This window comes from Ochotona curzoniae, unplaced genomic scaffold (genome assembly GCF_017591425.1).
Source record: "Ochotona curzoniae isolate NIBS_2020 unplaced genomic scaffold, NIBS_Ocur_1.0 contig_3622, whole genome shotgun sequence".
NCBI lineage: Eukaryota > Metazoa > Chordata > Mammalia > Lagomorpha > Ochotonidae > Ochotona > Ochotona curzoniae.
This window is the reverse complement of record NW_024465926.1, coordinates 28,956,380-28,980,125: the sequence shown is the minus strand read 5'-3', so window position 1 is coordinate 28,980,125 and position 23,746 is coordinate 28,956,380. Positions and strand designations below refer to the sequence as shown.

Genomic DNA, 23,746 nt, shown 5'->3' with positions numbered 1-23,746 from the left:
AAGCCTTGGATGAAGAAAAAGCCAACATTGGATAGTTTGCTGTGCAGTTGTACCAAATATATAAAGAACAAACAGTACTGTAAGTAAAGTATTCCAAAAATTATGAGAGAATTCTTTAAAAAAATTTTATGAGGTCAGTAATGCCAAACCCAGAAAGACACAACAGAAAATTGTAGCCATATATGTGTGAAGAAGAATGATGCAAAGGCCTCAATAAAATATTAGCACATTGAATCTATACCACATTAAAAATATTATTCATCATAATCAAATAGATTTATCTCAGGGATGCAAGAATGGTTGAGAATAGGCAAAACAGTAAATATGGCAGACCACATTCTACAATGAAGGATAAAAATCATATAACTACCTCAACAGATGGAGGAAAGACATAAAATCTAACACTTTTTCATGAGAAAATTTAACATCTGAAAAAATCAGGTACCGAAAGAATGTATCTCAACATAATAAAGGTCACATATCAGAATCTAATGGCTAACATCATACTGCATGGACAAAATTTGCTGAGAGCTTTCCAACATCTGTAATATGCTAAAATTACCCTCTACACTACTTTTATTTAACACAAGATTTGGAAGTGTCAGCCACAGCAATTGTGTGTGTGTGTAGTGCGGGAGGGGATAGGAAGTGTTACACAAATTTTTTAAAAAAGGGAAGTCTTATTGTCATTGTAAATAATATGATCTTATATAAATAAAACTTCAAAAGCTCCAGGAAATATAATAATAAATTTAACACATGTTGTATAATTCAGCCTACAGCATGCGGTAGCAGTTATACACCAAACGCAAGCAATCTGAAAAAAAAAAAATCAAGAATGTAACATTATTTGTAATGGCCATAAAAATTACTAAATATAAAGGAGTAAAACCAATGAAGTGGAAGATCTCTACAGTGGAGTTTATACCACACTGATGAAAACAGTGAAAGAAACAAGAAACGCCATTCACCCCATGTGCAAGGACTGGAAGAATCAATATATATCCATTCATTCTTCCACTTGTGTAAAAGAAATTATCTGGTAAAATCACACATCAATTGCTTAGGAAATATGGATTCATTGAGGTATCTTCAGAATGTTGCCCCATTCACTGGATAACATCAAAAATTCACATTTATTTATATCACAACACTAGCATCATATAAGGCTTTCAGAAACTGGGAGGCTGTCAACTCAATGGTAGGTCTAAGTTTTGCAGAATTCCAAGTTTTATTAGAAAGGTCACATATTACATTAGCACAAAACCTTGTCAGTTATTTGCTTGAAGTGACAAGTTTGGTTTTTTTTTAGAAGAAAATGAATCACTAGTTTGTCAAGCAAACACTTTTAAGTAGAGACGTGTGTTATATTATTACAAAAGAAAATCAAATGAGTGGCTAGTTCAGCTTGCAGCTCAATAATACCAATATCTTTTGGCAAGACAACCATTGCACCTGCCATGTAGCATAAAATATTTTGTGTTATTTCTATTTCCCCATAAGGAATTTGGAGACAATACACTTACAAACTTTTTCCTTAATGACCTCTAAGTATTACTAATAACTTTCACAGTTCTTCCACTCCGGTTTTAACTTCATGTGTCCCATACCACCCTGTTTTCTTTAGTAGCTTTGGGCAAATATTATTTTTACATGCTAGCTTTATCTAAAATTTCTTTTAGTATTGAATGTGAGTGTTGACTTTACTGAATTCAGCCATCCCATGCTAATTATTGAGTGGTGTATAACTTTTAGAAGGGACATTCAAAGTCTTTTTCTTTTATTATCTAAAATTGTAAAATTCTGAAAAGAAGTATAACCTGGCAATCATATGTGATCACTGTGAGAATTCTAAGTGGAAGAATTTAGAAAATATCACAAATCAATAAACAAACATGGAGAATTTATCTTCCCTTGTCTTCTCTATCACTTAGCTATCCTGTGTGGTCCCTACAGAGGTGACCACGCTTAGCAGATTGATACCAGAGTGAAAAAGTCTTTAACTCTAGGAAGGACAAAATTGCTTCTTCTTCAGGTCTCCACAGCAACTACAATGCTGCCAGTGAAAACAGCGAAACACTTGGTCATGAAAAATCAAAGCAATAATTTAGGATTTGCTGGATATTGCTCCATATGGAGGGAAAAAAATTAAATGGGATGCCTGCAAATTCTGAGCTATAATCTGGAATCCTGAGTTCAACAGCAAAAATAAATCAGTGTATTTTAATTATAAAGTAGGACATGGTATGACAGCTCATGTGGAAAGCAAGTCTAAGTGTCTTCTTCCATCATCTAGAAAATTGAATGACAGATGATGGCAGTATACAAGAGAAATACATGAAAGACACATGACCAATTGATCACAGAAGGTTTTAAATAGAATTCAAGGCTTTAACTTTTACTAAATCAGACCCAAGTTTAACAGGATTTTAAAAATTCCTTTTCTTGCTAAAATAGAACTAGAATATAGAAGAAATAACAGCTTTCCCATCACATTTGTCAAGAGACATTTGGAAGACATGACAGTCTGTATGTTCCCCCATAAAACTACATTTATCATTCATTATTAATATAAAGCTGGAGACACAGGTAGTAAGAATAAGAAGTAGCCCGTTTTCTTTTGCATCTACTAAAAGACATGAGGAATATCATGTTATACTTTTCAGAGGAACATATCATTAACAAAGCAAAATTATGACACAGAAATATATTAAACATGGCAAAAATTAGTATAATAGACTAAGTTGATTAATGAAACAAAGAAATGTTCATAAACCAAATGGTAACAAAGATGCAAGTACTATATCAATCAAAGAAAAACAAGAGTCACACTATCTACACTATTTACAAGGAAGGAATAAACTTAATTTTCATTTTCAAATGATATAAATGACAGTTTCACAACTACATACATAGGCTTACTTTGCTTCAGACATTAAATAGCATGTAGGTTGATTTTATATTTAGCTCACATAAATACAAAATGAATGTACCTATGAAATGGAAGCCAAGTCTGTACTGTGCCAGGCTTTACAGGAAACGTCTTCAGAAATATGCAGTGTTACAAAACATGAACATAACCAAACACAAGAACTGTACTTCTGAGGTTACTGGTCAGAACAGACACGGGAGGGCTGGAAAGTATAAAATGGGACCAAGGATACAGAATGCCAACAAGATTTCTCAGTTTTTGAAAACACACATTTCTAAATGACAAAAACTGAACTATTTATGACATACATAACAAGATGTTTTGAATTATGTACACATTGCAGAATGGTTAATTCCTCATTGCACCACCTCATTCTTTTGCATTGAGAATGCTTAAACTTGTTCTAATAATTTTCAAGTATATGATACGTTGTTAATAACTGCAGATATTAGGTTATACTTAACATAAATTTAGGCTTTGTGAATTGCTGCGCAATAGGACTCTCATGATGATTGTTTTTTTCTCCAAGTACTTGGAGAAATCATTCTATTTATTTTTAAGACTGAAATGAAAAAGCATTTTTTCCTTTTCATTTAATCCCTGAATATTTTTCAGGCTTCAGAAGTGTCTCCTGAAAACCTATCTGTTGATACTGTTCTGTTTTGCAGTAATTCCGTGGCTATCAGGCCTTGATGAATTATTTCCCTCTTCTGGATTTCATACAGCAAAGTCATTTCCTCTGCTTCTTGTTCTGACCAGCCGTGGTTCTTGCCATTATGTGAGTCATGGCAGAAGCTTACTATCTTCATAAGCAGGCCCAGTTCCAGTTCTGTCACTGAGTTCACAATGATAGAAATGCCTCCTAAGCATTGTACACAGTAATAGCCTGGTTTATTTTACCTTACTAGCCTGAAATAGGATGGGAAGAAGGTAGACTAGATTATTCTTAAGATTAAAACCCATTATCCATTAGTTTATATTAATTATCACATGTGCCATAAAATTACATTTTTAGTTTTCCTTCACAAAAATACTGTATTTATGCATGGATATAGCATAATTTTTCTAAATTGTTCATGTATCATGAATAATGAGGAAATAGTTCCATTAATAATCCTTTAAGAATTCTGAATGTATCTTTAAGAAATCATATTATTTAAAATTTGAAGGGGCCAGCATCATGGCTCAAACAGGCTAATCCTCCACCTTAAAGCACTGGCATCCCATATGATCCCATATGGGCACTATTCTGCTGTTCCAGCTTCCTGCTGGTGGCACAGGAAAGCAGTGGAGGAGAACGCAATCTTTGGGTACCTGAGCCCATGTGGGGGACATGGAGGAAACTCCTGGCTTCAAATCAACCCAGCTGCAGTTGTTCCAGCCATTTGGGTAGTTAACAAATGGACAGAGGATCTCTGTCTTTCCCTTGCTCTGTAATTTTGACTTTGAAATAAACAAATTTCAAAAAAAGAAAATAAAAAGAAAAACATGTAAGCCCAGAAGGACCTAGTTCCAATCCCAGCTATCATTTGTTGACAGTGTGCCCTTGGGCAAGTAATTAATCACTGCTATGCCTTTGTTTCGTTACCTGGAAAGAGCAGAGTACTTCAAGATTCTCCTGCAGAGATGAAATGATGATCATACTAGTAAGCACGCATTTAGTGTTTACCTATGTACAAAACACTGTTTAGTGCTATTCATGCATTATTTCCTTTAATAACTACTGTGTTATCATCCTGTACTGAAATAATCAGATGCCAGAGGTTAAGTAGCTTAATTTAACCCTGATTCCAGAATTGGTAAGTGGCAGACCTACAACAGAGGCTTGTCTCCTGAGCCCATATTTTCTGTCATTGTCCTTTACACAGCACATTAAGAGTTGCACAATTGGTAGGTACTGTCGGGATAATGAATGCTCAGACATGTCCAATGGTGCCACTACAATATTAAAGCAGCTGCTTTACGTAAGCAAAAGGCCATCAGAGCAAAGTGCAAGCAAGGGAACAGCCTCTTAGTTGCTGTTGCAGAGCCTCAGTGTTGAAGAGTGTAGCCCTTTGAAGAGTACAGAATGGCTCTAACATGGAACTTGAGAAGACCTGCTAAGAAGGATTTTCCGAAAACTGCCTATACTCATCTTTCATTGAACTATCAATCATCAGGAAATGCACCTCTGAAATAGCACCAGTAAAACTCTAAATAAACATGGTCTAGTTTAAAGGTAAAAACAAGGGAAATTTCAGAAATATATAGATTGGCTGGAAACATTCTTTCAAAATACAAACTTTCTGGTCATGAGAGTATTTTAATGTTCTTAGTTTTTTGGCTCTATGAGCATCAGAAAACTAGCCATTTTAGTTAAAACACAGTTTTAATTCTGTTCAGAACTATTGTTATAATTTCTACTTGCACATATTTTAGATTAGCAATGAAATGACCAAATGCATAGTTTTTAAAATACTCAATAACTCTGTTATTTGGATATCAAATTCTCAGGTCTCAGTTTCTTGTCTTTAAGAAGTAGGCCTAATGGAGAGACTATTTGAGCTACTTCTGAAAAACCATTTTACTGGTTCATTGTGAGCTTTTTGCCAATGGGATTGAGACCGCTGAAACAGCTAATGAAATGACATTTCATCATTATCATAAGCTATTCACTTTGAGATGAAAATCTTTTATTATTCATCATTTTCAAAAGACAACTATAAAACCAAATATTAGAAAGAATCCTATAGCAATTATGATCTGCATTTCATGACCACTAAACAAAACTTTTCAGCCAGAGACAGATGTAAGGATCCTTTTCCATAATAGTAATTTATTTACATATTTCATACACATTTCCCTAACTATTGATACCTTTTATTAAACCACCAGTGAAGAAAATACAATAACTTTAATTTCTCAGTAAATTCAAACTATGCAATGTTAGATAAAAAATTACGTCCTTGATTTCTATCACATTTGAGATGAGAGCTGAACCTCAGAAAAGTCACAAACCACATGCCCAGGACCAGATAAAGAGGATGAGCCAACTGACATCTGTTACACAATCCTCCAATTGTACAATCTCATGTTCTTATTCTTAGAAACAGGTTATAAGTCAATCTGTTAGGCAAGACACTGCATTATATCAGGATAATTGTGCAGGCTTTCCAGTCATCTTCTGCTTTATAGCAATAGTTGATTCAAAGGTACCAGAGTCTCATTTTATCATAACAATCTACATATAGATATATCGTAATTAGAAAGTATTCTAAATAATATTTTTAAGTATTGAGGAAAACATGCAGGCTTAGAATTAATAAGCTCCTAAAAAATAGCAAAGAAAATTCTGTCCTTATATTATGAGGCAGATTTTTGTTAGTATACCAAAACCATGATTCATAAAAGTAAAATCAGATTAACTTGACTATATGAAATTAATCATGATTTTTTAAAGATAATATTAAGAAAATGTAGATAAGCTCTAAATTAGAAAACATTTGCAGACCACACATGTGATAGGACAGACAACAGAACAAGAAAATGGGATTACTCTGTATGAGCTGCTAAGGGAATGGGTTAACCTGTACAAGAGAGTAGTAAAGCACATATTCAACCCACTATCTATTCACCAGCTACCTTCTATTTATCCATCTAGCCACCCAGCATTCAACTCTTCAGTAGCTGCAAGTTAAACCCACCTACATCTAAACAGCACACTTGCATTTTGCTTAGGAATGTGGCATTTATACTGAAGGAAAATGTTGAGTTGTAGATGACAGAAAATGAGGTCAAAATGGAATTGGAGCTGTTTGTAACAGAGGGGAATATTTCTAAAAAGGGAGGCACCAGGCTCTTCCCATTCTCAAGCCTATATGCTGCTCTAAGAGCCGAGAATTCCCCTTAGGAAATAGAGATAGGTTTGAATAATTTCTAAGAAGAGCCAAAGGCATTTACAAAGAATCGTTTTCATAATGCTAAGGCCATTAAATAATGAAGAAACGTACACAGTGAAGTTCAAAGGGTAAATTTCTGGGTTGCTCTACTTATCACAGTTTCATTCTTACGATAAAGTTATAATGTGTCAACATGTTCCAATTAAGTTGTGGATGATGTTAGAAAGTATTATTTTCCATGAAATCCATTGTATTTATCCACAAAATTCTAAAGATATAATACTGTAAAATATAATATGAACCTATAGAATTTTTAACTGTTTTACTATTCAAAGGGAAAATTACGAAGTTAAAGCAATATGTATTACAAAATGTAAGTACACAGTACAGTTCTGAGCCAAAAAAACAACTCTGAGCTAGGAAGATGAGAATGTATCATATATAATCATAATATAGCAAGGGACACAAAGCACTGGTCTTTGTCATATATCTATATAGCTTAAAAGAAACAGGCCAATCTGCTTTAGCTGCTGACTATGTTTAAAAATCAAGACTCTGAAGCATCAATTGTACAATTTTTTAATGAATTACCATTTCCAATCAAAAAGCATTCAATATATTCATCACTGTAACATCTGGTACCCCTGACTCAACTAGGTAGAGGCCTCACACACATCTCAGTTACAAAGCAGAAATTCTCAGTTACAAAATAGAAATTCAAGGAATAATCACTTTTGGTATGGTAGCAAGCATATTGTACTTACAACAGTGACATAGAAGAAATGAAAATACAAATGAGTTGGACTTATTAACTGTTTGAAAAAGCACTACAAAATTAGAATACTCTAAGAACTTCATCACTTTAGATGTTATGTGTACACAAAAATATTTCAGTTTCACTAAAAACATAACTGTATTGACAGTACTGTCTTTTAAAACATATTTATATTTACTTATTTGAAGGGCACACACACACACACACACACACACACACACACACACACACACAGTGAGAGAGATAGACAGGATTCCTTATCCTCTGGGTCACTTCCCAAATGGTCATAAGGCTTAGGCTGGGACAGGAGCCCCAAGTTTCTTCCAGACATTGACATAAATGCAGGGGTCCAAGCACTTGGGCCATCTTCCCACATTTCCAATGTGCTATCCAGAACTAGATTATGAGTAGAGCCACCAGGTCTCCAACTGGTACCCAAACACTATGCCTGCATCACGAGTGCAGGTTGAGGCTGTTCACCACAATATTGGCCTCTGGATTGCCCTTCCTTGATGGAACAGCGCAGGGAAGGCTGAGGGAGACAAAAGTCCAGGAGGCGAGAGAAAGAATTCTTGAATCTGGTTACTCTGATTTGGACCATGTGAGAACCATATTGGCAGTATGAAACCAAACAGGTATTATGAAATCGTAAGAATACAGGTGTCCAGGTAAATGTTAAATTAAAAGAAACACTAAAGATAATGTGTGTTTGTTGTCCATTGGTTAAAATTCAGAATTAAATTAAAGAGAAACATGAAGATGAATAATTACACTTTAGAAGGGTCCAAGTAACCCACATTACATTTAGATGCCTCCTTTGAAATCATTAATTATCTGTTTCAGAGATTCATGACAATTTTTAGTTCAATCACTTAAGTTTCATCAAAATAATTAAAAATGTTAAAACATTATTAATTTTCTTGATGCACATGAAATTCAGGAGTTTTTGTTCAGACTAAAGGCTGAATGTACCTAAGACATAGCCTAAACATGGGTTCTATTCTTAAAAAACGAGTAAGTTACTTTAGCTAGAATATCTACACACTTAGGTAGATAATTCGTCCAAAACAACTCATTTGGGTTTTACAATGTAAGTCACCTTGCAAACTTGAGGGATACATAATAGTGAATAAAATGCACCACTGGCATATATGCTGGTGTGTGTGCATAAGTGAATGCATACCATGTCATCGTGTGAATGGCTATGGAGATAAGGGGTCTCGGAGGGTAGGGTTTGTCATGGGAAAATCTCCAAGAGGAGTTGAAATTTTAACAAAACCAAAACATGGTGAAGCAGTGAAATAGGAGGAGTATCTGGAAGATGAGAAAGCCATGCAGTGGATTAAGCAAGGGCCCTCAGGAGGAACTGTTTGAAGAACAGCTTAAAAGCCAGTATGGCTACAGCACAATGGCACTCAAAGGCTTAGGGAGAAAAGACTAGATGCTCTGGATAAACTTTGTTTACCCTTTATTCACCCTTTAAAAGGTAGTTTGAACAAGAATAAAAGTGCTAAAAACCATGTCCTCAAGAATTTGTATATTTGACTTGCATTTTATTTCAGTGTCAACAGCAACAAATAACCCAAACTTCACCATGTCTAATACACAACTATTAGTTAGTACCTCATCCTACTCCTTTCACATCTTACCAAATGAACAAGCACGCAGACAGCTATTCAAATCAAAACACTGGAGTGGCTCTTCTCCATCGTGCACGTAGCACAGGACCTCCTGTAACTTGAAGTAAGTGCAGGTGGTCGTTTGAGTTGCAGCTCTCCTACATTCCAGCTCCCTGCTGCAGGCCCAGAAAAGGCAGCAGACAGACATGTCCTGAGTGCTTAGGTCCCTGCCACCTTTGCGGGAGACTCAGAAGCTTCTATCAGCTATTTCGGAAGTGAATGAGCAGGCAAAAGATTTCTTTAACTTAAACCTTTCAAATAAGTTTAAAAATTATAGTTCAAAATAGAGACTCACATTGAAGTTTCTACTGTCTGCCACTATTGAACTTCTTGTGCTAGCTACACTGGGATCTATCGCCACGACAATAAGTTGATTCAGTAGCTGAGTGAAGAGCAGCAGAAACATGAAAACCCAAGGGAGCCTAATAAAGACTTGTAAGAAAGTTTATTTTGCTATTGGTTTAACTCCAACCCTGTGCTTGACTTGCATTTGTTATTCACAACAGCCTTGTGAGGTAAATACTATGTCGTTTCTATTTTATTTGTATTTTTCTAAGATTTATTTTTATTGGTAAGGTACATTTACAGAGAGAAGGAAATATATAGAGAAAAATCTGTCCACTGGTTCACTCCACAAGTGGATGCAACAGCCAGAGCTGAGCTGATGTGAAGCCAGGAGCCTGGATCTTGTTCTGGGTCTCGCATGCAGGTGCAGGGCCCCAAAGCATTGGGCTGTCTTCGATTATTTTCCCAGGGCACAAGCAGGGAGCTGGATGGAAAGTGGAGCAGCCAGCACACAAACCAGCTCCCATATGAGATCCCGGCACTTGCAAGGCAAGGATTTAGTCACTGGGCCATAGAGCTGTACCTGACATCATTTCTATTTTATCAATAATGAAAAGAGTAAGTGAACCCTTTATATTTTATTTACATAACCTTCTTTGATGAACCTAGGTTGAGGCGCTTGTTCAGAAAGAAAGAACAGCAGGGTAAGAATCAACTTTAGACATATTTAGATGAGGCTTATCTAGACATTGGTCTCATATCATATAAAAATCCTTGGAAAACAATAAATGAGAGCCATGAATGTTTTTATAAGTCCTTAAATGATAAGAAATGGTAACTGTGTGAAATCTTATGGAAAACAGAAAATTACATTTTCTTTTTGGGTTGGTCATTCATTATGGATGTCACTGTTGCTTGGGATTATAATGCAATTTTTATTATTTTTTTTTTTCTTTTTAACTGTATTTGAAAGGCAGAGGGAGGGGAGAAGGAAAGAGAAAATTCCATTCAGTTGATTTACTCTCTGAATAGCTGCAGCAGCCAGGCCTGGGCCAGGCTGAAGCCAGAACTTTATAATTCAATCTGAATCTTGCAACTGGGTGACAGGGACCCAGATGACTGAGGCACCACCTGCTGCCCTGGAGAAGCACCAGGAGAAGGAATCTAGAATGAGGAACGGAGCTGGGATCAGAACCCAGGCACACTGCTATGGGATGTGGGCCTGTCAACTGGCAGCTTAACATATCATGCCCCAAAATGACTGTTAATAATCATATATCTAAAAGTTAAGTTTCAAGAACTCAGATTAACTACTTCAAGTGTAAGTGCTGTATTGTTTTGATACAAAAAAGCTGAGCACTCCTAACTGAAAACCTAAACTGTTCTGAATTCTGAAACTGTTTAGGTGTCTGTGTCTGATTTCATGTAATAGTCAGAGATACACTAGTATTAGCATAAAATAACTACCAGACTATGTGTATAATATGTCCTTAAACATGAAACACAAATTCACTGTTTAGATTTGCATTCTATCCTCAAGAACTATCTTATTATAGATACGAGAACACTTTAAAGCAGAGCAAAAATGTGAAATCTGAAACACTTCTGTTTCTAAGCATTTGGATAAGAGATTCTCAACCTGCACATGATGAATTTGGTGTTCACTAGAAAAGCCTAACGAAAATTTTTGCTTCGCACATTGTACCTGAAAATTGGATTAAGTTATATTTTTAAAACACATCCTTATTTTACTATGGAGCTGACCTCTTGCCACGCATAATATCAGAACAGGCAGCTTTCAAGTCTTTACTCAGTCCTGAAGACTCTGAAGTCATTTTTTTTGAAGACATCAGGAAGAAAGGAAAAATTTAAAAGATGAAAAACAGTCTTACCAAAATCTGCAAAAGCTGATTGTCCAACCACCAGCATATTTTGCGGTTTTTCAAGTATACTACTGATAGAGAAGTTTCCATCCTGTGAAAAGCATATAATTGTGATTATTCCAATATAATACACTCATTTTCCAAGTGTAAAATAAAACATTTTAGTTGATGCAGGGAAATTAACCATTTGAGGCTTTTATTATAATGTACAAAATTAATTCCTATTTTTCAATCCCAGTTTTATTAGAAAACAAAAGAAAAGAAACTGCCACGACTTGAAAAAGAATACACAAATTTGGAATGTCTTCCTTGCTGTCATTTCTGGTATAACAAATCATCATTACAGTTTTAGACATAATTATAGTTGTCTACTTCCAACGATTATGGATTGCTGTGAAGATATAGAAGTATAAAAGCTAGTTTCTTTCTTCCAAAAGCTTCCAGTCCAGTTGGAAGGCAGGACTTAAGTCAGAAAGAAAGAATAATAAGGTGACATCTAAGCAGCACAAGTAGGTAACAAAGACATATTTATGGATTCCAAGAGAAGAAAAAAAAATGTGTTACGGACAATTAGAAAAAGAAAACGATCTTCATGTAAGACGAGAATTCTATTGATCGTAAAGGGCCAATTCCTTATTGATTCACTATTATGTATCAATGAGAAAGATAGCAGAAGAACACACTAGCTGCCAGGCACCAAGCAGAAGCAGCACTATTGGAAAGAAGTCATGAGGTTACTGACTGCAGTTATTCTGTCCAGAATTAAACAGCACGCGTCTGACTTCAAGAACAATACACATTTCTGGACATGGCTGCCTTTCCTTCCTACAATTTTTGATTATTACACAAGAAAAGCGATCAAACACTGAATGTAGAATTTGAAGTTCTGATGTTGTCACTAATATTCTGCTGTTTGATATATTGATTGTCATTCCTATACATTTTTATTCAGGATGGCTATTTATTTCAACATTATCTTTTCTTTTGTTGCTCCTCTAAAGATACTTATTTATAAACCACCTGCTTAAGAAATCATCTCTGCAGACCCACTGTTACGACAAAAGCCCCAAATGAAACATAAAAGTACCATGAATAAGCAAATAAGACCATACTGTAACTATTTGCCAAACATTTTAACACTCCAATATCCCATGGACAAATCTATTTACCCTAACATTATTAAAGTATTTTATGTACTTTTCAAGTGATTTTTCTACAGAAATCTTTATTATAAAGTACAATAAACCTCAGCTTCCCCTCTGGAAACAGCTGGGCCTGCAGTTACTTAAGTGATGATATAGCAAAATTGTTAAATGTCTACTTCAAATGTTAAGTGTTTTTATTTTATCTTTACAAAAGCACAGCATTATATAATCAGAGTTGACACAATGTTTCTTAAATGAGTGGAAATATTTCTCTCAAAATACAGCAGCCTACCCTGAGATACAGCTGAACATCAATCCAGCATACTGACTCAAGTGAATGAATCACCTTGCTATAGGTCTGTGAAATACAATAAGGGCATCTATTAGTACATACCCTCACCATTCATCCCTACATAGAAACACTGTCAGCTTCCCAGGTGACAGCCTCCCATGTCTACAACGTCACATTCACTGGAGAAAAAGTAAATCACTTTTCTAATTAATGAAGAAAAAATATGCAGAACACCTGCTATGCATGACAGAGTTGGAGAAATGACAATCATTTATTTAGACAAAGTTCCCATATTATTTCTCTTAGTTTTTTTCCCCTCCACTTGACAGTACAGATCTATACCATTTAATTTCCTTCAGATTAGTATCATTTTCATGTTTAGTATTTCGCAAAAATGACTTAATAAACTATTTCAATATTATTACTTTACCTAGATTTATACTTTTTAAAATGCTTATTTAACTTATTTGAAAGACAATACAGAAGAGAGTCAGGGGGGAAAATCTATCCATTGGTTCAGTCGAGGAGCTAAACTCTGTCAAACTCTGTCAGTTTCCTACATTGGTGGTAGCGGACTCAAGACTTGAGTCACCACCTCCCGACACCCAGAATATGCGTTAGTAGCGAGTTGGAGCAGAAGTTGAGAAGCTGGAACTCAAACCAGGTACTCCAAAATGGGAATGAAGGCATCCCAATAGAGTTAACCCTCATGCCGCAATATCCACATTTTGAAGTACAACACGGCTATAAGTTATCTTCAGAGATGAAGCTGCTATGCAACTGCTTCACACAGGAAAATGAGCGTGTGACTATTATTCATTCCCATGCCACATACACAGAATATTGTGGTTGTAAGTGTACTAGATTAGGGGAAAGTTTAGTGGGTGCTAGCTCCAGTCTCCCTGGAAGTTACATCATTTGGCGATGTCACACCACTCTGGGTTTTGTTTCTTCAACTTTTGAAGGTATAAAGATACTGTCTAGTTGCTGAGTTCTGGAGAAAAACAAATACAATGACAGGCAAAATAGTGCTTTGTAGTGTAGTCCATCAGGCATCTGGTGTACAAGGTAGTGTTGCAAGCATTTTTTTTCACTGTGTCATAAACTCCAATGTCTGCCCCTTTTTAAAAGATTGATGTTGTTTGAAATGCAGAGTAACAGAGGGTGAAAGAGAAAAACAGTTCTCCCTGTTGGTTCACTGTCTAAATGCCTGCAACAGCAAGGGCTGGGTAAACCTGATGTCAGGAGCCAGGAATTCCAGCTGTGTCTCCTATATGGGAAACTGGAATCTATGCACTAGCTTTATCATCTGTTGCCATCTCAGGATCATTAGCAGGAAGCAGAGTCCACAGGATTTGAACTGACACTTTAAAATGGAATGCAGGTGCCCAAGTGGTGGCTTAACCCACTGTGCCACAATGCCAACCTGTCTGTTCCGTTCTTTACTGCTATATTCTTATGGAGGTCACTGCTTTTAGTTCCAAGTTGGTTCAGCACTCTAGAAATTCGGCTGCAGCAATGTCTTTTTCTTTGTTTACTTGGTTTCCAGATTTCTTGGGCAAGAATAGAAATTTCAGAGTGTGCCCTTTGACTAACGGGACAGAGCTGCCACAACAGCTGAAAATACCATTGTGGGGGAATTGGGGGGGGGACACATGGTCTGGGGATAAATTGGAATGGAGGCCACAGAGGATTCATTTCACATGCACAAAATGACTTCTAAGGGTCTCCACAAACCAGGCCACAACACCCAGAGGTAATCAAAAGAGCAGAGACAGCGTGATCAGAAGGGGGAATCTGGAGGGCCTTCTTGGGTCAGGTCAAAGCACCTGCCTGTGTGCAAGAGAGCTGGGGCGGGGGAAGGACCAGTCAAGGTTGGTCATGGCAACAGCCTGGGCTAGCCATGTCTGAAGGCAGGTCTGGGAATGGTTCTTTGGGGTTGCCCCGACCAGGGCACAGCAGCCACTGGCACATGTGTAACCCAGGACTGGGGACAGGTCAGGCCAAGCTAGGCCACAACATCTGCTGATGAGTGTTGTGGCTGGAGGCTTGTCATGTTGGGCTACAGCACCCTTGTCATGTGAGAACTAGGGCTTGGCGGTCTGGCTGATATGGGATCTTTGGGAACACCCCTGTTAGGCTGCAGCACCTTCTGCTGCAAACAATAGGCAGAGCCAGGGGCAGGCCAGGCTGGACTAAGCTGTAGTATTCACCAGTGAGAGCTAGTAATGGGGACTAGCTGGCCTGGGTTAGGTTGCAGCACCCACCTGTATGTGTGAGAATCAGGGATGTGGGTGGGCAGAGTATGGATTTACAGGGGTTGCCCTGACTAGGCTACAGCACCTTCCAGTAACCAGCTGTGGGTGGGCTGGTCCTGGCCAGGTCACAGCACCCACCAACAGGAGTAAACAAAACCAGAACTGAAGGTGGATCATGTAGGAGTTCACTTTGGGGTCACCTGGACTTGGCTGCGACATACTGTTGAGCATATGAGCCAGGCATGGGGGTAGGCTGGGCTGGGCTAGTCCGTGGTATCCTCTGGTTTACATGAGAGTCAGGGTTGGAGGCAGAACTAACCCAGCAGCTGCAACTGACATGTGCCTTGGCTGCTGTAGGGGGTGAATTTGCTGCCCAAATTGCCTCACAGGAGGCTGAGATGTGAGGATCTCCCAGGTGAGATTTTGTATGGGCTCCCCAAAGAGACCACTGCACTCAGCCCAGACCTCAGGGAAAAATCACATAGATAAGATATGTGGTATGACCCCAGAGCACATTTGCAGGACTGGGCCACCTCAGCTGCTGACTCTGGTGCAAGAATACTCAGATGCACAGGAAAGACAAGACAATCAGCTCACCTAAGCCAACAGATTCCAAGCAATTCATCAAAAGATGGAAAGAAGGAAAGGCTGAGCAGCACCCAAGGCCATGTTCTACAATAAGTATCTAGGTCAGTGCACGTACTAAAGTAGACATGGACAATCAATAGCTCTAAGAGAGTTTCTCGACTTTGATACAAGGAAGTGAACATTTCAGAACAACACACCCAGGGCATTCTTCCCCATGTCTGGCCCTCAAAGAAGACATCAAAGGACAGTCTCTTTCTTGGGAACTAATGTAGTTTGACAGCAAGGAGCAGTGCACTTTCTCCCCGCTTCCTGCCACCCCCATCCCATCCTGTGGACACAGAAGGGAAAACTGAAACACATATCTCACCTACCTTCCACCCCACCCTGACTCTCTCCATCCTAGTCAGAGGCCCACATTGGCCTGCAACTACATCAGCTTTTCAACAAGTGTTAAAATAAAGTAAAAAAAAAATAATTTAAAAAAGAATAGAAAGTTTAGGGACAGATCCCCTAATTAGCTCTGAGTTTGTTTGTTATCCTTGTTGCTAAACTGATTTTTCCATTTATTTGTACAATGTATTTTGTAAGATTTTTGTAAGAATTAATAAGATAGTTCACATAAAGTACTCAGTATGGTACCTAGCATATTATACCTATTTAATTAACATTAACTATCATTAGCAATAGTAATACCATTATTTCTGCTATTACCCTGGTAACTGAACTGACCACCTCTGAGGAGGGAGACTTTTTCTGCCATTTTCCACTGGATTCCCAACCACAACTGCTATGTTGTAACCTGTATCCTTGCATGATTGAGTATCAATTATAATCATTTATTGCCAATAATGTCACATTAATACTGTTAAAAAATTATCAGGAAGCAGTATGTGATGACAACTCTGTGACTCTACCCTTACTCACTCTGGTACTTCTTTGCATCAGGGATCCACTGGCAATATTTGCAGATATTTCTGACCACCACAGTTGTGGGTACTCACTAGTAACTGATTAGCAGACACTAATGATAGTTCTATGTAAGCTACAATCCATAGCAAGTTCTCCTCCACAAGAGATTACCAAATGGTGATATTGTCACGGTTAAAAATTTGGAAGAAAGGGTATCTGGCATTGCCATTTTTAAAAAACATTTTTCTTCAAGATACCTGTCTACTTTGTTTCTTGTGCACTAGCCCTACATTTTAAGCTTCCTTGGAATGCCTCTATTCTAAAATAAGGTAACTTCTTTGTTTTTCTCTATTTCTGTTCTAGGCTACCAGTACACATTCTAAATTACTGCTACATTAATGTTGATGCTCAGTTTAATCATTCACCTCATTCTAGATTACTATAAATTCTACCTAAGCTATCTCTATTACTTAAGACTTTTTACATCAACCTATCTGATATGCAGAAGCCAGATTAACTGCTAGTTCATGAAAACTCTATTCATCTGTCTTCCTTAAAATTTTAATAGCTTATCAACACATTTTTAAAGAATCAAATTACTTAGTTTAGAAATACAGCCTTTGCTGATCTTGCTTAAACCAATTTTTCTAAGTTTAGCTTTTAATTTTGCTTTTATGTTCTGGCTCAAATCTGCCACTATCTACTTTTTTCTTCTGCTTTCTTTCTCACAATCACTAAAAACTGCTCCTCTGGACAAGCCACTGCAAATGCCACATCTTTCCTGAAGCCTTCACAGTAACTATGGGTAGAATAGATGAAGGCAGCTACTCAATCTCTCCTGTAGTTTAAGATTTGTACCTGCCATTACAGTGGTCAGAACCATCTACACTTACACCTCAGCACCCTTCTTATACTAAACACCCCTGTCACCTCTACATCTCCCAGAACACGACCATAACACTGTGTCTACAGCAAATATTCTAAAAAAGATTTGTTGTAGTTATCATTTTTATTAGCTAGCATTTTTACAGCTTTTGCATTATTTTTGGTGGATTAATGTTGTACGGTCAGATGAGCAATCATTGAAAATAAACATTCATTTTATAAAAACTGTACTTTATTTGAATTGTCTATTTTCTCTTAATTTGTACTTAATGATCTACTTGTTAACATATTAACACTGTTTGCTTCACTATGGTTAGTTTGAGATAAGTTTCTTTCCTTGTAGAGTTCAGTTTTAGCAAGAATCCCAAATTTAGTTTACCCCAAATTTTTTACTCAGTATTTACCCAAATTCTTTATCACCGAACATCACCCAGCTAACATCCAGTCATTTGGCCTCCATTCAGCAAGAGTTTTGTTAAACACAGAATTACCCTAGGTAATAGTAATTTCCCACACAAGAACCACAACTTGTTCCTTGGAGTACTGAGTTTTTCCTTTGTATTTGGAGTACAGATTGATCTCTTTTTCCTATTGCAGAATTCATTATAAAAGTCCCCTTGAGTAAAATCTGCCTTAGTGCTTTACTTAATCTTCACAAACATTCTATAAAGCAGGGATTATAAAAACCTAATTTCCATGTGAGGAAATTGACAGATGTTCCTGAGTTGGCCACTGGCTCCACTAGCAATCCTATTCTTCACTATGCAACCTAAAACTCAACTTATATTTAACGTGGCTTACTCTTCATTATTTAATTTTTCTTGTAATCTATATCAAGCTAAAACTCAAATCAAATCATGGTATCAGTTTGGGAGTCTTGCTCTCAAGTTAAAAAAAAAAAACCCACTGGGAAGACTTGTTCTTAATCCTAGTCAATTTGGCAGTAACTTTAGTGTGGTTCTTACTTCTATATATATGCCTGCAGACAGAGGAAAAATTAGCCTTTAAAAAAGGCTTTCTTCATATACCATCATGCTGACAAATTAAATGACAATAACCTCTCCCAACAGCTGACAGCCTAGCAGGGGTCCTGTTAACATGTGCATTAGGGCAGACTGATTGGTTTAATTGGCAGTCATGCCTAAAAACCTGCAGAGGGGTTGGTGCAGAATGAATCATTTTCTTCAGCAATATTTAGTAGTTTGAATGCAGCAACACAGCCACAGGCTCTGAAAGCTGTTCTGCTTATTGTTGAAACCAACCGACCAAGTGATTGCTTTCATTTTATTTTCTAAAACTGTGCTTTTACAGAATCTACCATTTAAAAATGCTTCAAAGGAAAGATTTCTTACCAAATTTTCCCATAATTCAAACTGGGGTTTACCAGAGCCAGACAATGTCGTGAGGAATAAATCTAGAAGGAAAATATAAGAAATGTAAGGTTCATAGTTAAACTGATGGGTACAATAAGAAGCCAGGAAGAAATGCAAAACATTCAATCAATTACTAACAATTGTACTAATCATATTTTAAGTTGCAGTGTAACAAACAGAAAGTAGACGATCTTGGGCCAGTGCAATCAAACAAACTGATTTGGTGTTTATCTTTCAAAAAATTCCTTTATTTTCAAGAACAGCAAGTTGGAAGGCGGTGTTGTTATAATCACATTTTGCACTCTCATCCTAAAACTCAAATCTCATCTATGTATCATAGTCAGGGTTCAGTATTATTTTATCAAGTATTTCAGCACCCAAAATATTTAGTACTCATGTTACATGAAAACTAAAATTGTTTCAAATTTTGAATAAAGAAAGCTTGCTTTATTGAAAAACACAAGAATTTTAATAACTCTATTTGGAAAACGATAGACTGACAGTCAATCAAACTTCCTGTAATACACAGGTCGGATGAACTAATAATTTTGAAATACTTTCAAAGAAGCAACTTGATTTAGTGAATAGTAAAGGCTTCAAAATTCTGAGGAGCTGGATAAGGTAACAGAGCATTAGATCAGGTCCCTGCCAGAATGAGAACGAAGTTTCTTTGTGAGTGAACAACATATTTGCTTCTTCCCATGGGGTGCCCTGAATGAGACAGACGTGCCAATCCCACTCTCTGAGTTTTCAGGTTTATGACAATAGCATGAAAGCAGCAATACCACTCTCCTGAATTCCCAGCTTTATCATGAGAATATAAAGAAGTCACTTACCTTGCTCTTCTGATGGCATTATTGCTTTATCATGAGTAGACTATACAGGACTACAATTCTGACCTTTGGTGGGTTTGATTGATTGATAGCTGCTATTCTGTTTGGCTAAATTGTCTTGGAGCTTGCTTTGTTGGAGCCTCACCCCAGCCCGTAACCTCCTGGCTGAACACACACACTGACCATTACCTTTATTTGATGCTGCTTTGCTCACTGTACTCAGTGGAAAGTCTTCTACATATGGAGGTAGCCTCCTTCATCACTGTCTCCCTGTAACTGGGTAACTCTCATGGGAATTAAATGACACTTTTTATTCTTTAAAAAGTGGAAATTACTCAGCGTGACAGGAAGGCCATGACTATTTTAAATAAAAGATTTTTCTCCCTCATATTAAACGTGCTTTGAAAACTATCATTTACATTTTAATGTTTTCTGTAAGGGTTTTACATGGCATTAATGACAATGATTTGTGTAGTAATTATAATGCAAAGACTTTAATAAAATCCTCAGAAAGATAATTTTTTCACTCTTTTAATGAGCTAAAATCAGAACTCCTCATTCCAGTGGGAACCATCATTTCCAAATTTCTGCATTGTTTTCCATAAGGTAGTTAGGAAGGAAGTCAGAAATTAGCCTGTGTGTGTGTGTCTTTGTGTAGGTGAGGCTAAAGAAACAAAAGTTTCTCCTCAGGGTGGTATGTAACAATGTTGGAAACACAGCTTAGAAGCAGCCCAGTATTTTACACTACAAAGTTCTGCTCATACAGGGAGTCTTAGTCTTCCCCATAAGAAAAGCTCTAGGAGAATCCTCTCCACTCAGCACCTAAGTGGTTCCTCAGCTTGATTATGCAATAAAGACTACACAGAGTTCACCCAAGGAAAGCTTGGTAAGGGAAGTGCCTGGGCCCAGAGTCATATTTACTCAATCTGGGAATACTGTTGCCAATCAACACCTCAAAGAACTGTGGAACCCCCAAATTAGAACCACTTGCACAATGCACAAAGAGCCAATCAATGCATTGGAGTGTTGGAAGAAAGTAGGTATTTATGGCAAAGCACACAGCAAAAACCAGGGAAGCTACTGTTTAATTCCTAGACTCCCCAAGGAGTTAGGAGCAAAGATTTTCATGGATAGAAATTGTGGCCTCAAGGTGCATGATCGGCCAAGCTTGGTTTGTCAGTGGAGTTTGTGACTTTCCTTTGATTGGTGATCGATGCTGTGATCTTTAGGGAAATTATGATGGCCATATGAGCTCAGGTTGGTCTGGGGACTCTGTGAAGGTGGCAGTTAGGCTCCACCCAGACCTGAAATTCCCCTACAGAAATTACTTCAGGACACACTTGGCCATCAAGGTTCTTATCTATTTGATATGCAAATGACTCCTTGAGTCTGGTGGTAAGAACCTTAGAAGGTCCCATAAGTGAGTTCCTTTTGGTAGAGAACAAGAAACAAACAAACAAACAAACAAACAAAAAACTTAGGCTAATGGAAGTAGACAAGAGGCTGGGTGCTGCTTTTGCATTATAGGGATCTGGTGTCAACTGAGTAGACACTTTGATAGGAATTTTATCTAATTTTTACTCAGAAAATCATTTGTCCTGGAGAACAAAGAGGAAGTGAAAGAGAAGAACTAGACCCTATTCCCTTATAGTCTGCTCTGAATAGACTGTGTGCTCCTAAGCTGTAAGCCTGGCCTGCCACATGTATTCTCTCCATTAAACCAGTTAACCTTGTTTTCTTCATTCTGATTCACTGGTCACTCTCCCAGGTTCTGTTTGGAGTGGTATCTGTCCATTTTGATGGATGCCCCATTCCACTAAACCTTGCTACCTCACTTACTACTCCTCTGTCTCATGTCTGAATTCTTCATTTTGCAAATACAAAAATCTATTCTGCTCATCTCCACTAACATTTCCACCATACTTTGGCCACCGATATAGAAGTATAGTCTTTTATGAGCATTATCACTTTCTCTGATGCTATATAAATACTCCCTATGAAGTTTATCTGTATATTCATTCAGCAAACTCTTAAAAAAGAAACCTGAGGTTTTTGTGATGACGTTTCAATTTGGTCTTATTTTCACGTGCAGTCTCTTCATTGCTATGAGTGTGATTAAAAAACAATGGCACAGATAGAATCTCATTCTTTTTCTTCAAGTATGTATAGCAAATCCCTTAGTATCAATGAAAGGTTGTTTTAACTATGTTTCTAGGTTTGTTTCTTGTTATCCTCTCAGAGAGTTATAATTCATGAAGAACAATACTGTCACCAGATTGCATCATAATCTTTCACATCTACTGTGTATAAGCAATCTTTCTGTGCTGCCTTTCTATACAGAGCCAGCTGATGAGTTAATTCTGTAGAACTGGCTCAAATGTCTCCTTCCTTCCTGAGGAGTTGCCTCTCCAGGGGTTGGTTCTGTGGCATCGTGAGTCAACCAGCCGCCTGTAAGGCAGGCATCCCATGTAGGATAGAGTAACTGTTGGGATTACTTGCCTCTTCACAGGCATACTTGTGGCACTGTCACTCTCCAATGATACCTCTATTACGGTGATTACTAAAACAAACCGTAAATTCTTTCATGAATTTCCGTCTGGAGCTTCCAGACTTTGGGTTTGTTGTTCCTATTATTTGGATATGGTATGTGTTCAATTGATTGTTTAACAACTAAGGAACAGAATGCTATATGCATATTGTGATTCCTCAAATCTTGCTTGGATGCTCTAATAATAGCTACTCTACTATGCCTTTAAATGGACAATATTGGGTCTTGTGTGAAATCAATTACTTAAACTTCAGTATGCATAATGACAGTGACTACTATAGTTAATTGTTTAAAAGCTGTTCTATTTTTTTGGAAGAAGTAAAATTCACAGAAAGTGAAATGTTGGAATTTATTGCAGGAAAAGTTGTTCAAACTGAAGAAAAACTGTTGAAACTCTTAAACAATTTGAGAATAAAGGAAGAGCCTTCTTGCCAGTAACAGTTCAACGGCTAAATGTCCACACTAAGCAGCACTTTCACGGGACTGGAAAACTATCCCTTATACACATATGAGCTAGGTAGAGACAGTTAGGGCAAGTGGTGGATGATTACTTTGTCATTGATGTCACATTCACCTCTATATGGATTTGCATAAAAGGTGATAAATTATGACCCTCTTGTTGTTCCCTAGATACCTAGGAATTCTGAGAAGTGTAAGACACCCTGCTGACTCTATTTCCATAGTTTTACTAGCTACTAATTTAGAACCTTGAAAAGCAGTACAAGTTAGATGAGGGAATGGAAGGAAAACACACAAAATCCTTCTTAAAGCATATCATTTCATTATTCAATTATGCAAAGAACAACATTGATTATTCATTCTCAGGAGAAATAGAGAATTAATTATTAACGATTCAATATGAAGAATTATGCTTCAGACTTTGAATGGGCTAGCTATTACAAAAACATTTCAGTCAACAAAGCAATAAAGTTCTCACTGTTCAGAGTACTTCATATAATTAAAGGGACAGCATTCAAGAAACCATTCATGGATACTGTAAGGTTCCATCCAGGTTCCCTCTTAGAAATGGAGATCTTATTTCCTCAGATGATGGAAATACTGCTAGTAGACACCTAGGTCTGCACTCAGCCTTTGCAAAGCTTTTGAGGATGAGTGCATAGAAAATCTGATGAATTCACTCAACCTGAGGACCACTCTGCAGGATATTTCTGCTCTCAGTGCTCTGACTACTGAATTGCAACTGCACTCTTGCTCCCCTTCCTCACACTGGTACCGGCTGCTAAATGTATTCTTCTATCACAGGAATCTCACTCTCAATCACTTCCCAGAGACCTCACCCAGTAACAGTGGATGAAAAAGGTGATTCCGAATGCTTCCCCTGACACAGGCTGGCTGTAAGGATTCCCTCATTGGGGGTAAGCCTAAACAGCCCCACTGATAGCACTAGTTTTGCCAGTGTTATCTGGTGGAGAGAATGCACTATCCGACAAACAGGAGGTAAATTAACCATAGGGACAAGTGG

At 37.4% G+C, this 23,746-nt stretch overlaps 1 protein-coding gene across 2 annotated transcripts in view; it reads right to left on the bottom strand.

The window, feature by feature from the left end:
• Positions 1 to 23,746, bottom strand: part of ITFG1 (integrin alpha FG-GAP repeat containing 1) — a 187,945-nt gene that overhangs the window by 105,880 nt on the left and 58,319 nt on the right. For both annotated transcript variants that reach the window (XM_040982758.1, XM_040982759.1), the window contains exons 7-8: positions 18,862 to 18,923; positions 11,442 to 11,523 (exon numbers count right to left, since the gene is read on the bottom strand). In XM_040982758.1, coding sequence (XP_040838692.1) covers positions 11,442 to 11,523; positions 18,862 to 18,923 — 144 coding nt within the window. The remainder of the gene's footprint in view (positions 1 to 11,441; positions 11,524 to 18,861; positions 18,924 to 23,746) is intronic.